Below are 20,449 nucleotides of genomic sequence, written 5' to 3' on the forward strand. Positions count from 1 at the left end.
GTTCACCATTGCATTTCCAGCATCAGTACTTTATCCGACAGAATAGATACTCAGTAAATATTGGTTGAATGAATGAATAGATTTTACACATAATAAATGCTTAATAAATACTTAAGCATGCTTGGCCAAGATAGTCCAATAACACACCTTACTATTATTTTTTCATAGCAGCATTCTTTCTTCACAGTATTATTATTTCTTCGTAGCACTGTCTGAAATTATCTATTTGGTTAATGAGTTCATATGTCCCTTGTGTGTTGCCACTTCTCCCACTAGACTACAGGCAGCTTATAGTTTAACAAGCCAGGCTCTTGTTTGCCTTTTTCACTGCTGTGTCTGGCAATTAGTAGATGCTCAGTAAATGAATGAATGGAAAAAAATTATATCACACTGTTAGGGACTGGATTCTGTCTCTCCCAAATTCATATGTGGTAGCCCTAATGCCTAATGTGACTGTGTTTGGAGACAGGGCCTTTCGGGAGGAAATTAAGGTTAAATGAAGTGATAAGGGTAGGGCCCTAATCCAAAAGGATTGGTGTCCTTATAAGGAGAGGAAGAGATGCCAGGTCTCTCTCTCTCCATGAGAGCAGAGAGGACAGGCCATATGAGGACATAGTGAGAAAGTGGCTGTCTACTAGTCTGGAAAAGAGGTCTCACCAGAACCAAACTTGACAGCACCTTGATCTCAGACTTCCAGTCTACAGAGCTGTGAGAAAATACATTTCCATTGTTTAAGCTACCCAGTCTGTGGTATTTTGTGATGGCAGCCCTAGTAGACTAAAATATACACAATTACTAACTAGTTGGCTGGCCTTGGACAAGTCATCTAACCTCTGTGTGCCTTAGTTTCCTCACCTGTAAAATGGAGCTGATAATAGTTTCTGCCTCACGGAGTTGTGATGAAGGTTGAGTTAATATATTTAAGGCCCTTAGGATACTATATTAATGGTAGCTATTTGAATTAGTAATAGTTCAGTCAATTCAGTGAATGACAGCAATCATGCAAAATTTTAGGGCTCCCAAGTAGGACATTTGGGAAGAAAATGTTACCTGGGGAAAGAAGTGTCACCTAGAGAGGCCCCAGACAAATAGGTAGATGCAAAAGGGCAGAGGAGGAAGAGAAGAAATTCTGGAGAGACAGGATGGGAGTCGGCACTATGTGATGTGCCCAGGGGCAGCAAACAGGGTAGGCTGGCTTGGGCAGAGGGTCTGTAGAGAAGAGAGTTCCATTTCTATCTGCACATAAACACCAGTGTTTCAAAGCAAGGGAGAAGCCGGCAGACATTCTGAGTGTTTTTTGTGTCACTGATGATTCCGTTCTGATTACTGACCTTCTCGGGTCTGTCAACAGGCCCTGCTGGCCTGCCCTTCACCAGCTGTCACTTCTCTCCCTTCTTGGCACCATGCTCTCTCTTACTCAGCACACTCTGCTTCTCCTGTTCTCCTCCAAACACCCACCAGAGTACATGTCCTGGTGCAGCAGGACATTAGCCATTGTGCTACACAGTCCCAAGTCTGCTACTCCCTCCCTTTCTGGCATGCAAAGATTTGCTCTGTAAAGAGAATTTAACTGGAATGTTCAATTTACTGTCAAGTAAGTTGATCCTTTTTGGTTTGGTTTTATTGTTTTTAACTCTCAAAACCAAGACAGAGTTGGGGTCTGAACCTTTGGGTCACACATTGCCTTTATCTTTCTTCTTTGCTCTTCTCCTAGAGGTGAAAGACCAGCCTTTGCATCCACGGGCACATGCCCATGTTCTCTCGCTGCTCTGCATCTGGCGGGGTAAATGGCAGCCTGCAGTCTCTGTCACAGACTCTCTGGGTGCAGGAGAGGGAACGCAGGCCTTGGAGTGAAAAACATAGGCTGGTCTCCTAACTCTGTTTCTGCTTCCTCTAGCCTTGTCACACTGGGAACCTTGAGCCTCAGTTTCCTCATCTGTAAAATGGCACAGATAGTGGGGAGGATCAATGTGAAAGCTCTTGCAGATCCGTCACACTCTGGGAGGATGTGGTTGTTCTCATTGTTTTCACCAGCTGCCTGTCATTTGTTCTCTCACCTTCCCTGGCCTCACTGTGGCTGGATCTCTGGATTGGGGAGAAAGAAGGAAGGGGCCCAGTCAGCCTCGGGGTCATTCCCTCGATGTAGGGCTGGCTTCACTGGTGTGACTCGGGGTTCTAAGTACTCCAATGATGGCACAAACCCCAAAGGGCAGTTTTGTGAGATGTTTTTCAGGACCAGCAAGCAGGGAGAACCCGACTGACCGTAAGGCTCTCCCACTTTGTCAGCTCCTCGGAGCAATGGCAGCCTGCACTGCTAGCTTCTCGTGCAGCCCAGCTGGACAGACACATCTACAGCACCTGTTCTCTACAGCATCTTCTTAGACACAGATGCCTCCAGGCCCAAGCAGGGAATGTGATGGAAGGGGCCCACCTGGTAAGGAACCAGGGAGTGTGTGTCCTTCCAGGAAAGGTAGTCTCTCTTCATCTCCAGCTGATTGTTGACATGGAAAAATTAGCCCAGTGCAACCAGGTTATCTAATTTTTCAAGAGAAACTGGGAGTTCAAGTTTTTAGATGACATCGCTTATTTTTGAAATATTGGAGATTAACTTTAAAAATGTGAACAGAACAAAACACAGAACCACAGACTGGATTTGGCTCACGTCTTCAGCCTCTGCTTTAAAGTAATCCACATGAGAATATTGGTAAATGCTCAGTGTAACTGTTTTGTGACTTATATGCATTTCTACTGGGGCCTTGTCTAAATACCCAGCAGCAGTCCTATAATTTGGATGGCCCGATGACTCTGCCATGAATCAAGAAGTCTCTGCCTAGGGACCCAACCCCCCTAGGCTTACGTGTATAACTACAGAATCTAAGAATGTTGGAGTTGGGATCACCAGCTCTCCTTGGACCACTGATCCTGTCTTGCTCCTGCTTCAGTAAAAAAAGAAAGCAAAGGTTAGATGGAGTGGGGTCTTGCCTGGGATCACTCAGATTTTTAGTGAACCAGCTGGAGCAATAGTGCAGCCTCCCAACCCCTGGTCCTATTTCCTTCCACTTTTCCTTGAGCTTCCATTTCCTGCTATAAAATAATTGTCTTTGCTTCAACCCCAAATGAAATTCTCCTGAGAAGTAGTATTCCTCTGAGCCACTGGGGTTTCAAGCCATTGAAGAATGAAAGGCAGGTTGGATGAATGGCCAGCTCTGTGGTCTGTTCTTTATGGTTGAGGTCAGAATCAGGATGAGTGCGATGCGGAATCCCAGGGATTCTGATATGGCAAACCAGAATGCTCTGACGTGCATTTTCATCTGATTGCCTCCAAATTTCTTCACCAAGAGTAACAATGTCTCCCTTTTATAAAAAACATGGCAACATGTAAAAACAGGCAAAATAACTTGTCCAGATTAAGAATGTAGTAGGAGAAGGCGCTGTAGAATCTCAAAACTGTGAATATTTTAAAGCATTTGTGTATTGGGCAGCAACGACCAAATATTTGACCGGGGTGGGGTGGGGGGGCGGGGAGCTGAATATCCTGCTCTGCACCAGATATTTGGCCACTGGCTGGTGTAGGCCGTTGGGAGGGTGTCTGCTCCCCACACCTCTTTATGAGGCCCTTTCTGCAGAGATGGTGGACAGAGCTTGGCTGACCCAGGAGGCAGGCTTCCTCCTCCTTCCATGTATGTACCCTCAGACAAGCCCCTTGCAGGAAGAACTTTAGGGAGAGGGGACCCCAGCCAGCCACAGATACCCAGGCTGCTTGCGGAAAGAGAGCATCCCCGGTGTTTCGACTTGGTCTTCTGTTGGTGTCGTTGCGGCAGTGGCGTAACGTTGCCATAAACAGCCTTTGAGAATATCAAATGGCACCGTCACACCTCCATATTTAGTCCCTTACAAAAGCTGTAGCTCTGTGTACTCCTCTTCACGAACACTACACCTTAATTTTATTAGCTTTTTCAGAGAACTCAAACAGATTACACAGGCTCAATTTTCCCATCCAGAATTCATGCTGGTTTAATTAGTTAATGTTTGTAAAGCACTTTGGGAGAGGGAACGTGCTGTAGAAGTACTAAGTAGTGAGCAGTATTAGGAGTTACTCAACGCACTTTATTGTAACATCTCCTGGTTATAAATGTCATCCCTTCCAGCTCATTGGGTGTGTGTGAGTTCTGACCATTACAGAATTCATCACATGGAAAGGGTTCCTGTCTCCTTCTGGGGTCACATTGGGCTGCCAGGCCAGTTACAGCCATCTGTGACCCTGTGACCACAGTTCTCCACTTTTGCTGTAGCTGAGAGTCTTGGCAAACTCTTAGAACAAATGCCTCTCAAAAATACTAACAGTCCTCTCATTTTCTTTTCCTCTTTTCCCAAATACTGAGTGCCCCACCTTGTACCAGGCACTCCCTCCTTTTTGGTCCTCTTTTCTTGTCTGGGCTAATGGTTTTGCTGAGTGACCTTGGATGAGTCAATTCATCTTTCCACTTTCCTTGATCCCTTTGGCTGTGTTGCAGGGATCTAACACAAAACGTCTGGGAATAAAACTATGCTCATGCTCAGTTCTGTATTCCTGTGTTAATGATCTCACTTCTGCCATCATTAAGTAGAGAATGAAGGAAAGTCCATATTGCTTGCATTGCTTTCACAGTGATATAATTTTGCATCTCAAACTTACAGTGATTTCTCCCTTATTATAAAGGAATTCAGTGTGACACACATGTAGTTTTTCTGAGTTTATTTTATATTAAAATGTTTCTCAAAGCTTTTATGTGCTTCCCTGCCCTCTTAAACAAAAACGCAATTTAATCTTTTGAGGGTCATTTCCCTGACTATCCACTGTCACATTGCATTCTACTGCTTTCATGCCCTCAAGAGCACTTGAGGTTGTAGTTACTTGTGTCCAAGCAAAGTCACCCCAGATTGCGATATTTCAAGTTACTTGGTCTGTTTTCTCTCTCTCTCTCCAAGCAGTACTTTCCCCTCCCATTTGATGTCTCTAATCTTCTGTAGGCTAGGAAATGGGAGAGTTAGGTTTGTTAGAATTAGTCCTAAAATAAGAGTAAGTAGGCTTTGAATGAGGGACTGAGAAGGTCTCCTATAAGCCAAGAACCCAGGCTGTAATTTACACTCTTTGATACACACATTTTAACTACTTGATGGCCTTGTCTTCATCCTTTTCCGGTTGTGGCTCTCTTCTAGATGGGATGAGGTTTATAAAATAAGTGATTTCTGGGCAAGCATTCTTGCACACTGAAATAAAAACACTTTAGAGTTCTGATACAGGGAGTTCTCAGAGATTTGCATGGAGTAGGTGTCAGTACCTGCTTGTTGAATAAATGGCTCCAGCAGTTTTTCAGGCAGTAAGAAATTTTAGAAAATGATGGGTTTAAAGACGCTTTGAAATACAAATGTACTCCTGTTAGAAAGATACAAAGTTATAAGCCAAGTTTCCTGGAAAACCTCAAAGTTCTCTGTGATCCAGAAAATGTAATAAAATCAGCCTTTCTTTTCCTTTTCCCAGAATGCTTCACCTGGAGAATGTCACAGCCAACAAGCACCTGTTGTCATTTTCCATTTACCACCCTAAGTGCAAATGGGCCTCTGATTTCCTGAAGGTGAGAGCAGAACATGTTCATTTGCATCTTTATTTTTTAATAAAAAGAGAAAGTAATTTAGGGCTTTGTACCCTGAGGTGCATCCCAGTGAGGTAGCCCCATTCAATTTATAAGAAGTGATGATGAACTTGGCAAAGACCACGTTGGTTCCATTTCTAGCTGTAACAATTTTATTCTGTTTGGTATTAAGAATGACATGCTAAAAAAAAAAAAAGAAAGAAAGAATGACATGCTATGTTTTTTATTAGTCCAGCCTACACTGTGTAATGTCTGAAATAGAGAAATTACAAAAATAAACTTATGAATTATCCTTTAGAATTTGGTTATTCCTTAGGAGGCATGATATAGTTCATTGGTCAAGATCATGAATTTGGGTTTAGGATGGTCCTGGGTTTGAATCCAGGCTGTGGATTCCTAGCTGTGACGCCAAGGACTAGTTGCTTAACCTCTCTGAGCCTCAGTTTCTCATCCAAAATATGGGTGTTTCAGTTACCTATTGCTGCATAACAAACCCACCCAAAGCATAGTAGTTTAAAACAACAGCAACCATATATTTTTTCAAGATTCTGCTACTTGGACAGGGCTCTGCATGGATGGTTCATCCCTGCCTCACATGAAACTGTTGGGATCCCTTATAAGGTTACATTCAGCTGGAAGTTCACCTGGGCTGCAGCATCCAAGATGGCCTCACACATGTGACTGGAAGGTGGTGCTATCAGCTGGGGTAACTCAATTTTCCATATGGCCTCTCTTCCTCTAGTAGTCTAGATAGGCTTCTTTCTTGCACAACAGCTGGGTTCCAAGAGAGCCAGAACATAATCTGTTCGGGCTGTTTATGACCTAGCCCCAGAACTGGCACAGTGTCACTTTCACCTCATTTGATTGATCAAAGCATGTCACGGGCCACATTTACTGAAGTGGAAATAGACTCTATCTCTTGATGGGAGGAATGGCAAAGAATATATGACCATTTTTAATCCAACACAATGGGTATACGCAATTGTCCTTTTCTCAAAGGGTTGTTATGAGAATTAAATGAGATTATAGCAGTCAGTAAGTCCTTACTAAATACTAGTTTTCATTACTGTTTTATAGTATTGAATCAGTATGAAGCCAATTATCTTTGCCATTTACTATCTGGACCTTTCAGTTACTCTGTCTGGCTCTTGGTTCTTTTTGCTATCTCTGGTTCTATCTAACAAGTGCTAGGCCTATGGGGAATGTGCGAGTAAAAATAGTAATAGTAAATATTTATTCACAGTGTTGGCTATGGGACAAGCAATATTCTAAGCACTTTGCTTATGTTACAAACAACCTGGTAAGTAGTAGGGCTACCCTTATTGTGCAGATAGGCTACTGAGTCACAGAGTAGCAAAGTAACCAGCCTAAAGCCACACACCTAGTAAGTAGTGCAGCTGAGATAGGAACATAGGAATCAGACAGCCTGGCTGACCCCAGAGCCCTGTTTGTTTATTATACCACTCTAAGGCCCCTTCCAACTCAAAAATTGTATGTTGCTTCTACCTACAAAATATATAAAGTAGTTGAAAGAACCTAGTTTCTTGTTACAAAATACAAAATTGAGAAATGGAGTCCAGTGGGATTATTTGCTGGCAATGTGGTCAGAATAATTCAGAATTTAGCTCTCTGCCTTTTGGCTAATACTCTATCTTTAGCTAAAATGGGAACTAAATATCTGGATGTAAGGCTGTATTTTTCACTTTGGATATTCAGCACCAGTTCTTAAGTCAATTGCTTCTCCAGTGCCCTGACTACTTTCTGTGAAATGGGGATAATGACAATTAGATGACATTGAATTCATCACCACATGCAACTTTGATTGGGATGAAAGTCTCTGTATAAATACTAGATGTTCTTGTTTTTAATTAGTCATTATTATCAGGTACTCTGATTCATTGTTACAGAAACTTAATTTCTGGTTGTATTATCTCCTCTGGTGCAGTTCTTTTAAAATGATGTCTTGGACATTAAGTTATGCTGTTCCCAAGCCACTCATAATCTAAGCGGATCTCAGATTTTTCCGCCAGCTTGTTTTCCCCTCCTACATCTTTCTGAAATAAAAAATGAAGACTGAAAAAGGAAGCAATGTGTAGTACCTGTGATCCTACCTTCTGCTGCAGTGACAAGGTGGAGGCATGAAATATGAAAAACACCCCCAAGGCTCAGATTATGATTTAGTTAATTTATATGGCATTGTTTCATCAGTTCCAGAGAGAACATTCATTTTGTTCAGGTTCTGGGAAAACTGGGTGGTGGTGGGAATGCAGTTTTAAGTCAGGAGACCAGGATTGTAGCACACATGCCCCCACTAACTAGTTGTCTAATCCTTAACAAGTGACTTGGTCTTTCCAGGCTCATTTTCCTCATCTGTCAAGTCAGATGAAGGTTATGGAATAGATGATCTCTAAAAATTCTTCCATCTCTACAGTTCTATTCTGGGTCTGTATGCACCTGCAGACATCGATGTGGGATCGGGGAGGGTACCAGGGAGGGAGGCACATTTAGTCAAGAGCATAAAACACTTTTACCTGGAGCAGCCCTGTGTCCTCATGTGTTGTGTAGACAGGTTTGTCTCAGATTATCCAAATAAATGACTGGATTCTCTCCTTTCATTGCCAATGGACACACAGCTTTAGTTTTTTCTGAGAGCAGCAGCTGCTTTTCTGAAATTTCCATCCCAGGGCTTCCATCTCCACTCTGTCCTCTCAGAAACCTGTCATGGTTTTTCTGGATGGATGCCCATAGAATTTTAATCCAGTCACAAAAAAGTACTATGCATAACATAAAGCAAAACCAGCTTATGGGTTGTCTGTTTCTTTACTGAATTTGTTTACTTCAAGGGCTTGGAACATAGAAGGGCATCGTTCAACAGCACCATTTGTGCTGCCAGCCTAGAGCCATGGCCAGGACCAATGAGTTCCTTTAGTTAAGCATTTGTCCTTGAAGATGTGGAGAGAAGGCCTATATGATTTAGTGGCCACCCTGGGTCCTGCCCCAGGTCCTGACACTTCCTGACTCTTGGTAACTGGCTGCTTAATTAAACTGGTTGTTTCTCCATAATGCCCCATTGTCTTCCCTTCCCCAATAAGTATTTGCATTTCCAGTAAGGGGTGGAGGGGGGAACTCCCTGTCCTCAGGAAGCTTAGCAACTTAAGCTCTCCTAATTTAAGCTAACTTTAAAAGGTGTCGTTCTCCAACTTTAACTTGTGGAAAATTCCCCTGGGGAGGCAGCCAGAAACGCACATTCCAGGACCTTGCTCGTAGACGTTCATTCAGTAGGTTTGGAGCCAATAAAACTGCATTTTATTCAGTCCAGGGCAGCTTGATGTAGGAGGGTGATAGACTACTAAGAAAGGCTCATGGCTAGAAATAAACAGCATTATCAGAAACAAGAATTTCATGTTTGCATTTGTATTTGTTGCTGTCTGGATAAAATTCATGTAAGTTGATGCCTAATACTCAGGATTCCTGGCATTAACATTAAGGTCCTTGCTCTGTATCTCTTTGACACACATCACCAACACTGGCAGATTCTGAAAACTTTAAACAGGCATATTAGTGCCTCCCTGGCCGAGAGGTTAAAGAAATGAGTTTATGCACCTGGTAACTGACTGCTCAGTAAATAGTTGCCACTTATATAACAAAATATGCCACTATTATCCCCTACAAGACGGGGGAGGGCAAGAGTGTCCGAGGCCCAACTTCAAATCGGTATCTGGGATTTGGCCACAGTTGGGCGTATCCTCTGGTGCGGGGGAAACGTGGCCATGGATCTCCCGGGCCACCACCCCGGGACAGCCACCAGGGCGTCCTTACTACAGGCAGCAGTTCGTTGCTTGGCTGGTTCACCCTCCTAGACCTAAAATATGAGGCGGTGGGTTGGGCGTTTTTATTTTTAAAGACTTCCCTCTGGGCCTTTGACCCGGCACCGCAGGTATAAGCATGGATTTTGCGGGCCGTGAAGCTGGGTGCGGCCGGGGAGGATCCCTGCGATCTTGGACTCTCCGCGGCCGGGAGGTCTCCGGAGGGAATAAAGAGGCCCCCAATCCTCCTGGGGACCCGGAGCGGTTGGGGTGGGACCCCTGGCCAGAGCCAGCTGGAGAGTTCGAGGCCCCACCCTCCAGGTGGCGGGGAAGGGTCGGTGATCAGAAATTTGGGGCCTCACATCTCCCCGCCCGCGGAGGCCCCAGTAACTGACTCTGGTTGAGCGCTGCAGGTAAACAAGGGCCCCATCCACCGCCCAAATCCTCAACAGGAGGACCCGAATCCCAGGGACCAGCACTGTCAACGCGGTAGCGGGAGACCCCGCGGCGGCGCCCCGCGTTGGCTCGGCCAGCGAGGGAGTGAAGCCCTCGGGGCCTCGGAGCGCCAACCTGGGCGTTTGAGCTTTGCGGCAAGTCACTGGAGAGTTGGCTGGATTTCGTCCCAAGCCCACGCCACATCTTCAGGACAGGACGGCAGCAAGGACCCCTCCCCCCCTCCACTCCCACCTGTCCCTACCGGACGGCCCCGGGAGAGCCGGGACTCAAAGGCACTTTCCACCCCGAGGCCCAGTTGGCGTGGGATTTGGAGGGCCGCCGCCCGTGTGGAGGAGGACTGACGGACCACCGGTCCGCTGGGGACCCGGGAAGCCCGCCGCCCTGCGGAGAGTAGCTCGGGACAATCGCGTGCTCACTCACACACACACACACCCACACACACACACACACACACACACACACACACACACACACACCCAACCAATGAAATAAAGTAAAAGCCCAAGGTCTGCCTCCGTGGACAGAGACGCCCCCCGGAACCGGACCGAGCGTGGGTTCTCCCTGGGGGCCAGAGGGGCTGGGGGGAGGAAGGGGGAGGGGGAGAGAGCAAAGGAGCCGGCTGAGGGCCCCTCATCATCTCCGCCCCCGATGCTTGCTGGAGTCCGGCAGGGGGACGGCGGCGGCGGCGGGAGGAAGCGGCGGGCAGAGCCCCTCCGATCCCACCGCACACACTCTTACCCCTTTCCCTCCCCTCCCTCCCTCCCCTCCCCCTCTCCCACCGGCTCGCCGCGACCCCCACTCCAGCCCCCTCCCCTTCCCCTTCCCCTTCCCCGCCCGCCTCCGCCCCCATTCTTGGAATTGTGTGGAAAAATTCTCAGCCAAACCTCCCACCTCTCCTCTTCCCCCACCCCCGCCCCACTCCCCACGCCCTTTAAAAAGCCCCCTTTCCTCCCCGGCCCCTGCACTCTTTGTGAATGAGGGCAGGGAACACGGCCCTTCCCCCGCCCAGGAGCCACGCCAGACCGCCGCACTCAGAGGACTGTTTGTTAATAGTCCAATTAGATAATTGCCATCTTTCACTCCTTTTGCTCCGCATTTCCCATAAAGGAATGAATGGGGAGAGCGGCGTGGAGAGGGCTTCTGCCCCGGCAAGGTGACGAGAAGGGCTGGAGCATGCTCCTTGCACAAGGCCATGCGCTTGAATTGAATCATTGTGGCCTAATCAATGCTCTTATTGGATTACTGGCTGTTGCTTTTCTCAAAGATATTGTAGCAGAGACAATGAAATAGCTAGGGGAAAACTTTTTTTTTTTTTAAGCAGATCTCACAGTTCAGATTTTCTCGGCTCTCTCTCCCTCTCCCCCTCTCTCTCCTGCTGGACTCTCTGAGTACAAAGCTGCCCTTTGAATGGGCTGCCTCAGGGCTGCTGGAGGTGCAGGCATGAAAAAATCCAACTGGAACTAAATGAAGAGAGGTGGCAGTTTAAGATGGCTGTCAGCTTCGAGGTGTGTTAAGGAGTTGTTTGGGACGAAAGCTTGGCTTTTTAGAGGGTGGGGGAAGTACTTTTGGGGAAAACTTTTTCTCCACCCCCCCCCTTTTTTCCCCCTCCTAGAGGCGACTGCTTTCTTCTGCCGCAGGGTGTGTAAGGGTTTTTGTTTTTTGTTTTTCTTCCCCCCTCCATCCTCATTCAGCTCTATATGTCGAGTGTGGAGAAAACCCCTCTAGCCAGTGTGTGAGCAGGAGGGTCAAAGGCAAAGGGAAAGTTAATAATGCCTGCTAACGGTACTAACAATTCAGGATGAATCTTGTCAAAAGTTTTTCTGGAAGTGTGGGTCTTTGATTGTGTGTTTCCTGAAAGCAAGACCAATCATTTCCGTTTATTCACTGGCTAAACCCCTACTTGATTGGGGACAAGGACAGAAACCATCCATTACGGTCTGATATATTATCCAAACAATTTAGTGTATTCATGAGGTAGCCGAAACGTGGAGGCTGCGAAATTACCCGTAATCAATTGCAACAGCGAGTGTGCGTCCCCCCGGGTGTCGGACAACTGCTACTCGCAGTCTCAGTAATAGGCGGGAGCCGCAGCAATTCGGAGTTGCGCTGCTCGCTACCTGATCGCCAGGCTGGGGACAGTGGACGTGCTCAGAGGACGCGGGCGCTGACGAGGCGGCTTCGCCGCTGCTCCACCGGGATCCACGACCAGACCCGCCGCCTCTCCGCGAGCGCGCCACTCGGCGGTCGCCGCTGACCTGCCCGCGGCCGCCGCAGCCGCCCCGCGGGGGCATTCATTCTTGCCGCTTGCCTCTCTCCGGACCGAGCGTAGGGGCTGCATTGTAGCGGTTTTGTCTCCCGTCTGCTTTTTTTTTCCTCCTCCCCCCACCCCCCCTTTTTTTTTCTTTCTTTCTTTTTTTTTTTTTTTTTTGTTGCTCTTGCCTCTCCTATGTTCGGGAAACGAGACAAAATGGACGTTCGGTGCCACTCGGACGCAGAGGCTGCCCGGGTCTCGAAGAATGCGCACAAGGAGAGCCGGGAGAGCAAGGGCGCGGAGGGGAACCTCCCTGCCGCCTTCCTCAAGGAACCGCAGGGCGCCTTCTCTGCGTCGGGCGCCGCGGAAGATTGTAACAAAAGTAAATCCAATTCAACCGCGGATCCGGATTACTGCCGCCGGATCCTGGTCCGAGGTAGGAATGGGGCAGGGCTGCGGGGGGCGTTCTTTAGGGGCGACTCAGGGGCTCGAGCTGCGTGCCGCCACCGACCCCGGCAGCCCGGGTGGGTCTGCCTCCTGGGACTTAGGAGAAAGTTGCTGGCCCTCCCCGTCCCGGGTGCGGCCAGCCGCTGGGGATTCCCACCTGGGACGCGCGCTCTCCAGGAGCTTCGATCCCTTCAAGCCTCGAGAGGCCCCGCCGGTTTGGCTGCTGGGGTAGCCGAGGGACTGTGCGGGAGGGCCCAGGATCCAGGCTGCGGCCTCCGACCCGGGAAAGAAGCCGGAAACTCTGGAGGACCTGTTAGCATCCTGCGGACTGGAGGACCTGCGGGGAACCCGCTCGCGGGCTCCCGCACCTTGGCGAGTTGAGCGCGTCCGAGGGGGCCGCGGGCGCTGGAGAACAGTCGCGGACCGCCGGCTACGGCCAGGCCAGTTGGCGCGCTGGGCCTGGCCGCCGCCGCTGGGAGAAGCAGCCAAGCTGGGTTGCCAGGCCGCGGATGTCGCTTTAGTGCTGGCCTCGACCCCGCTCTGCTGCGCGGCGTGCGGTCGGCTCCGGCGGTGGCGGTGGTGAGGCCCGGCCCCGGCCCGGCGCCGCCCCCGCCAACTGATCGCCAGGCCTTGCCGGCTCCGACTCGGTCCCTCCTCCTTCCGCCGCCCTGGTTCGGGAGGGAAGGAGACCCCGGGATGGGGGTGGGAACCGCCGGAGTGCGGTCTGGTCAACATGCTCCAGAGCTGGGGCCGGCAGGATCTGAGCTGGTCAGTGCGGGGACCCTCAAGCTACAGGGGACCCAGTCCACGCAGCCGAGGCCCCCAGACCAAAAGGAACGTCAGCCGATTTGGAATTGATTTTTTTTCTCCCTTGTTCGGAGGGCTCTACAAAGGCCAAGTCCGATTCCCCTTCCCATCAGCTGTGTGGAGTTAGTCCCCCCACCACCCCCACCCCCACCCCCACCCCCACCCCCCAAGCACATACAGCGTCCTTGCTCCCCGGCTGTGGCTGCAGGCCCAGCAGCCCGACTTCCCACCTCCGGACTGCTGGCTGCTGGTGACTGTGTCCCAGAAGCCAGCTCGGGCCAGGGGAGGTGGAGGAAGGCAGGAGGGTTCTTGTGCCTGATTATCTCCCCTTCCCCAGATGCCAAGGGGTCCATCCGAGAGATCATCCTGCCCAAGGGCCTGGACCTGGATCGGCCCAAGAGGACGCGCACTTCCTTCACGGCGGAGCAGCTCTACCGGCTGGAGATGGAGTTCCAGCGCTGCCAGTACGTGGTGGGCCGGGAGAGAACCGAGCTCGCTCGGCAGCTCAACCTCTCAGAGACCCAGGTACTCAGCGGCCGGGCTGCACACAGCTCAGCATCAGCCTCCTTGCCCTTCACCCCCAGCCAGCTCTTCCTCACCACCTAGCTTGACTCTGGATAGAGCTTCCCAGGTGAGGCGGAGAAGATAAGGAGGATGGGGAAGAAAGGGCGAAGGCTTTCTCCCTTTCCTAAGCCATCCCTTTCCCCCTCCACCCCAAATCTTCCTGGCCTCTAGCCCAGGAGGCCCCAAATCCTATCCTTTTGGATTTCTTTTTGGACCCCAGTCTTGAGAATTCCCTGCTTGTCTCTGCTCTTGGAGGAACCAATGTTTGCCCCTGTTTTGGCCACAACATTTTGGCCAGATTTCCAGGCACACCCCCTCTGGAGACCCTAGCCTTACACAGCACCCAGGCCCATTCAGCAAGAATGGGGCTAGGGCCAAAACCCCCTGTTCCAGAGCATGGGTGACAACTAGGGATCAAAAAGTTGCATATTCCAGAGATCTGCCTTTGCAGACCAGGCTGCCCCAATGCTTAAGGCTTTCCCTGGTCTTGAGCTGGACTCAGCCCCATTCCCAGCCCTGAGCACCCACTGTGGGCACCTAGGAGACCCTGTCTTAAGTGCCAGTGATGTGTGAGGTATGGGATGGGAAGCAGATCTGGGGCCTTGGGAGCCAGCACTGACAATTGTGCTTGAGGTCTTCTCCTTTACATGAAATCCATATGATGCTACTGGGGCTGACTGTGTGAACTCTGGGCCCAGGAGCACTTTACGACCTGAGAGCTTTGTGTTGTGGGGTTCATTTAGGGCCTCCCCAGGGCATGGTACCAGCTTGGCCTACGGAAGGCGTATTTCTTTCTGAGGACCAGTCCCTTGACCTGTGCCCAGCCCTGAAGTGGGTGGGGAGCATTTTGGGTATGGGATCTGGGCAGAAAGCTGAGAATCAAGGACAGAACATACTGGATGTTCGAATTTGAGTTGGCATGGTAGCTTTTTCCCTATTCTCTCAGCCACCATCCCTCTTAGTTTACAAAATCTAGACAGAATAACCTTTCCCTAGAGCTACCAAACTCCATTCTGGGCCACCAGCTAGGCCTGAAGAGGGGCAAAGGGAGAACAGGAAGTAAGAGGGGAGGTTGACGGAGAGAATTTAGTCCACTCCAGCCTACTGACTTCCTCCCATGACTCCAAAGTTCATGATGGAGAGCAGCTGAGTTACAAATGAAGGGTATCACTCAGCCCTTTCGATCCACCTGGTGGTGAGGAAGCTTGGCCTATAAAGTTCATCCTGCACCAGTTATTCAGTCTATAGCCTGCTTGCTGCTAGTTCATAGTCAATCTGACCCTAACAAGCAGGAAGTAGCTTCTCGTAGCCTTCAACAGGAGGAGTGCTCTGGGGCTAAATTCGAGCCAGTTGGGCCACTCTCCTCCCCATTCACCCTCACTTCCCACTTCCCGAACTGCATCCTTTAGGCCTTACACCTTCTCCTGGAAATGCGGGCTTTTATGCAGCACTGATCCATAGTTCCGCTGCGGGTAGTGCGGCAGCCCAGTGAAATAACTTCTGGTCTTCCTTCCAGTTAGGGTCGTGGACATTTTTATTTCTTTGTTATTTGTAACCCAGGCTGGCCTAGGCCTGCTTCCATGACCCGGAAGCGCAGCGTATGGGAGCTGTGTACCCCTCTTGGCGGCCCTGACTCCCCGCCCCGCCCACCCGCCCCGCAGCTCCCGGCCCGACTTCTTCGGGCTGGGACTGGGACTGGGGCTTTGGCTGGAGTTGGGGGAGGGCCCCCTGGAGCCCTCGCGCTCCGGGAGCCCGCTCCCCTTGACGCCCGTCTCCCTCTGCCCCTCTCTCCCACCCTCCCTGCGCCCGGCGCGCAGGTGAAGGTCTGGTTCCAGAACCGGCGCACGAAGCAGAAGAAGGACCAAGGCAAGGACTCGGAGCTGCGCTCGGTGGTGTCGGAGACGGCGGCCACGTGCAGCGTGCTGCGGCTGCTGGAGCAGGGCCGCCTGCTGTCGCCGCCCGGCCTGCCTGCGCTGCTGCCGCCATGCGCCACAGGCGCACTCGGCTCGGCGCTACGCGGGCCCAACCTGCCGGCCCTGGGCGCGGGCTCTGCCGCGGTCTCGGCAGCCGCCGCCGCCCCGGGTCCCGCAGGCGCCGCGTCCCCGCACCCGCCGGCCGTGGGAGGCGCTCCGGGCCCCGGGCCCACCGGGCCAGGGGGACTGCACGCGGGCGCACCGGCTGCCGGCCACGGCCTCTTCAGCCTGCCCGTGCCCTCGCTGCTCGGATCCGTCGCCAGCCGCCTTTCCTCCGCCCCGTTGACAATGGCCGGTTCGCTGGCCGGGAATTTGCAAGAACTCTCCGCCCGATACCTGAGCTCCTCGGCCTTCGAGCCTTACTCCCGGACCAACAATAAAGAAGGGGCCGAGAAAAAAGCGCTGGACTGATCTTAAGTGTTTTCCTGTATTTATATTTATAGTATCTATCGTGGTGATATTTATGGATTCACGCGCATTAGGCACCCGGGGCCCCTGCGCTGGGCTCCCGGCTCCCAAGAGGCCTCTGAGAGCTCTCCTTCCCCACCAGGCTCTGCTTCCAATATTACCCCATTTGGGCTATTTTTTCCCCCTACCGTTCCTGTGTCCTCCCACACCCACCCTTCGCCCCCAACTTCCTTCTGAATCCAGGAGAATCCAAAGAATTGGGGGGAAAGCCCGAGTTAGCCAACCTGATGCCCCAACCAGTGCCTGGCCCTGGAGGGTAAAGTCTGGTTCTAAGTCCGGAGCACAGGACATCTGCTCTAGATCGAGCCACTGCTGCCGTTGATTATTCTTATGGATATCTGAAAAAGGAAGCTGCGAGCAGACCCCAGCTGAAAAGGCTGACAGATTTCATTAGACCAAAAAGGAGGACGTTCCTTCCTCTCGCCAGAGAAGCCCCTGGGCCCCACTTTGCGGACTTCTCGAGAGAGCCGGTGCACACGCAGCTTCCTGGCTGGACAAATCCTGCCGAATTTTCTCCCCTTTAAAGAAACTCCAATCACAACCACCCCCGACCCCAGGAGACAATAAACCAAACATCGTGATGGGCAGCGGCAGTAATAAATTTGATCTCATCAGCAATAAGAGGAGAGTAAGAACTACCACACAAAACCAAATGGAGTGGAACCAGTTTTTAAATACTCATAACGATGGAGTTTAGAAGGCGTAAGAAAATGCAGGATACAAAATGCGTCCCAGGGCAATACAAAATTAAAGTTCTGGGTGTAATGACTTAAAACAGGAATTTAAAAGGGAAAAGCAAAAGAAAAGCCTATGCTGCTAAGTGAAAGAAAATTCAGAATCTTTTCCGAGGCTGCGCCGGGAGGTGGCCGACAGCTTCACGCTCCTCCAGGAGAGAGAGCTGTGCAGCTGGCGGCAGCTCCCGGACGCTGGCTCTTCTCCCCACCGTCTCCCTTGTTCCCGGACCCGTGGCTCCGGGCAGAGTTGCTAGGTTTGGAAACAGATCAGTGCCCATTGCCTCCTCTCGCCCTCTCCCCGGATTCACAAAACCCTCCCAGCACGCAGGAAACGTCCCGATTTCAGAGTTCTTTGCGGACGGGAGGCAGGGACGCAGCCGGGGACATCAGGGCGGCCCGGCCTCCTCTGTCGGTAGTCTCCATATCCCGATCAGTTCCCTGCGTGGATATGAAAGACATCCCTCTCCACCGCCTCCCCTAAAACACCCCCAGGGTTTCGGCGGTCCCAAGTCAGAAACCCGGACCGCGACGCTGTCGCGGCCTCACGCCCTAACCGCACAGCCACGGCCACCCGCATTTTAACCAAAACCACAGACCCAGACGGCGAGGTGCCGCAGTGTCTAGAATGTATTCCTCCATCCGAAGCGAGCGCAGAGCATTTTAAAAATAGTAATTTTATTGTAAATTATTTACGTCGGAAGCTTTTTTCCCTTTTTTCTTTTCTTTTCTTTCTGTCTCTCTCTCTCTCTCTTTTTTTTCCTTAGGCAAATAGTGAAGAAAATAATGAACGATTCAAACGCGGGTAGGTGTCACTGAATCCTGGCTACTAACTTTGTTCTGAATGTTTTGGATATTTGGATGTTTTGTATTTATGTGGTGAGAGTGAAATATATATATCTATGATGATAAATGAGGTGTATTTTTGTCTTGTATTTGAAGGATTAAAAAAACAAAAAAGAAGAAGAAAGAAGAGCCAGCAAGTGATGAGTCTCCGAGTGGGGACCTGAGGCAGAGGGTGGCAGCCCCGGCAGTGCCAGGCCCTGCCACTGGTACCGAGAGCGCTTGGGATGAGGTTTGGGGAGGGTTTCGGTCCGGGAGACAGAGGAGCCTGCCGACGATGTTTGTTCTGCTTCCTTTCACTCTCTGGCTCTCTGTCCCAGCGGTGTCGGACCATCAGGCCCTCCCTCCTAGATCTCCCACTTGGTGTTTCTTGGTTTATTTAGGAATTTGTCTCCGGAAACCCTAGAGCTCCTGCCTAATAACACCCCCAGCTTCTAGAGTTTTCCAGCCGCAATCTCCACGCCGGCAGTATTTTGGATTTGTGCAATCACAGGGCCCAGAACAGGGAAGCTTTTCCTTTCTTCTGACTTATAATAAGTCTCTTCGCCGTCAAAGAGAAACTTTGAAGGAGCAAGAGAATAAAATAGTTATTAACTCCTGCAGAGACCTCTCCCCCCACCCCACCCCAGTACATACAACATACACAGTGGTGACGGATGTAGATTTTGCAAACAGAAATCTGGGGAAGCTAGGAGGGCTGGGGACGGTACTCCAGGGCGCGCTCTTCTAAAGCTGAGCGGCAGCTCCAGTCCTCTCTTCGTGGCGCCTGAACCCCTGGGGGGCATGGGGGCTCACAGTTCTCTTGGGGACACCCGCACAGGCCAGGCCCCTCGGCCCCCCACGCGTGCACTGGGCCTAAACCGCGAGCTTGAGGCATCCGAAATAAGGCGGCGGCACGGTGTGGGCAGCGGAGTTCCTGAGCTGAGTGTGCGATGGGCCCTACCGAGTTTAGGACCCTTGCCGTCGGCTCAGACCTCTGAGAGATCAGAGCAGCCGCAAAGCCCAGACAGTTCACTTTTGTTTCTCAAAGTCGCTACACACCCCTCCCCCCCCCTCGCCGCCACTTTCCCTCCTCTACCCGTTCCGTCTACCCTTTGCGTTCCCTCTGAGGACCCCTCTCCTCTGGTGGGGTTCCAGTCTCCACCCCCTTGTTCCTCCCCTTTTCCATCGCTTCTCCACAGTCCGGCTGTCTCCCTTCTTCCTTTTTCTCCACCTGGAGACTTCCAGTGTCTCTCTCTTTCTCCCCGCTTTTGGATTCCTCTGTCTGCCCGGGTGGCCCCAAGGCCGATGCGTGGGTGGCTCTTGCTGCAGATTCATGGCTGGTGGCTGAGGCCAGCAAGGGGAGAGAAGGGAGTGAGAAGGTGGCATCATTTTATAGAACAAAGGAAAGCACAGAATCGCAGCTTCAGGGTCCCCAGGAAGCTCAGCCCCCTCCCCCAGGAGCTTCAGCCTGGGGAGTCAGCAAGCAGGTCCCTCAGCAGCCCCCCACCCCACCCCCGCCTTTCTCCTTTTTGCTTTCTTATCCCTAAAAGGAGAAAGAACAAGTTAACCCATCTCCTCTCTGCTCTCACCTCCCCTCCCCTCCCTGGCTTTGGGAGAGCTGCTGAGCTTTTCACCTGCCACTTGGAGTGGAGTTCTTCTTCGACTCTTCTGCATAGAACAAGAATTACAATTTTAATTAAAAAACACTTCTAGACAATTTATTTCATTTTAGTGCCCGTCCTGTTTCCTCTCCTTCCCCAAGGGCCTTCAGCAAGTTGCTTTGGTCCCTGGAGGCTTCTAGTGAGGTCTCTGGCTTCCAACTAGTGACTCACAGGCCAGGGAGGAGGCAGGTGACCTCTATGAGAACAACTGGCCCCGTCTGGGAGAAGGTGGAAGGGACTTCTGGGGTCATGGAGAACAGCTGGAGGTAGGGGTACTGAAGGGAATCTCATGCTCAGGCCTGCACAAAGCAATATCCAAGTTAGCTCAGAGCAGAGGAGAAAAAGAAAAAACCTCTCACCAAACTCCTGTGAGTCTGGCGGTCAGGTGTGGCAAAGGTGAGGGAAGTCACTCCGGAACTGGACGTGTGCTCATATCCATGCTTGCAGTTGGTCTAACTCTGAGCCAGAATCTGTTCGTAAGAAGCAGCATTTAGCGGCCCTTTGTAGTTTACAGCCTTTTGCATACACCATCTCTATTACGCCTTACTTTCAGAGGTCCAGCCTCATTTCGAAGAGCCACATACAGGCTTGGAGCCCTCAAATAACTTGCCGAGGGCCAGTAATCAGAGCACAAGACTATAAGCTCCCCCTAGGGTCAGGGCCCTCCTCTTTCTTTTTCTTCCTCCTTCTCTCCCTCCCTCTCCTGTCTCTCCTTCTCTCACTCCCTTCTTTCTTCCCTTTCCCTCCCTTCCTTCTTTCCTTCCTTTCGTGTTCAAAGTGTCTGGCTCACGGTTAATCGAACTCTTTAGTCTATTTGCTTCCACATC

The 20,449-nt window shown here is 50.9% G+C and overlaps 1 protein-coding gene across 1 annotated transcript; it reads left to right on the top strand.

Moving 5' to 3' along the window:
- Window positions 1–11,894: 11,894 nt before the first annotated feature.
- VAX1 (ventral anterior homeobox 1) lies at window positions 11,895–18,016 on the top strand. The gene is made up of 3 exons (XM_033841864.2): window positions 11,895–12,582; window positions 13,738–13,925; window positions 15,782–18,016. Exons 1-3 carry the CDS (start codon window positions 12,342–12,344, stop codon window positions 16,346–16,348), a joined length of 996 nt encoding a protein of 331 aa, XP_033697755.1. The 5' UTR covers window positions 11,895–12,341; the 3' UTR covers window positions 16,349–18,016.
- The last annotated feature ends 2,433 nt before the right edge of the window (window positions 18,017–20,449 follow it).

This window comes from Tursiops truncatus, chromosome 16, assembly GCF_011762595.2.
Source record: "Tursiops truncatus isolate mTurTru1 chromosome 16, mTurTru1.mat.Y, whole genome shotgun sequence".
In the NCBI taxonomy this organism is placed as follows: Eukaryota; Metazoa; Chordata; class Mammalia; order Artiodactyla; family Delphinidae; genus Tursiops; species Tursiops truncatus.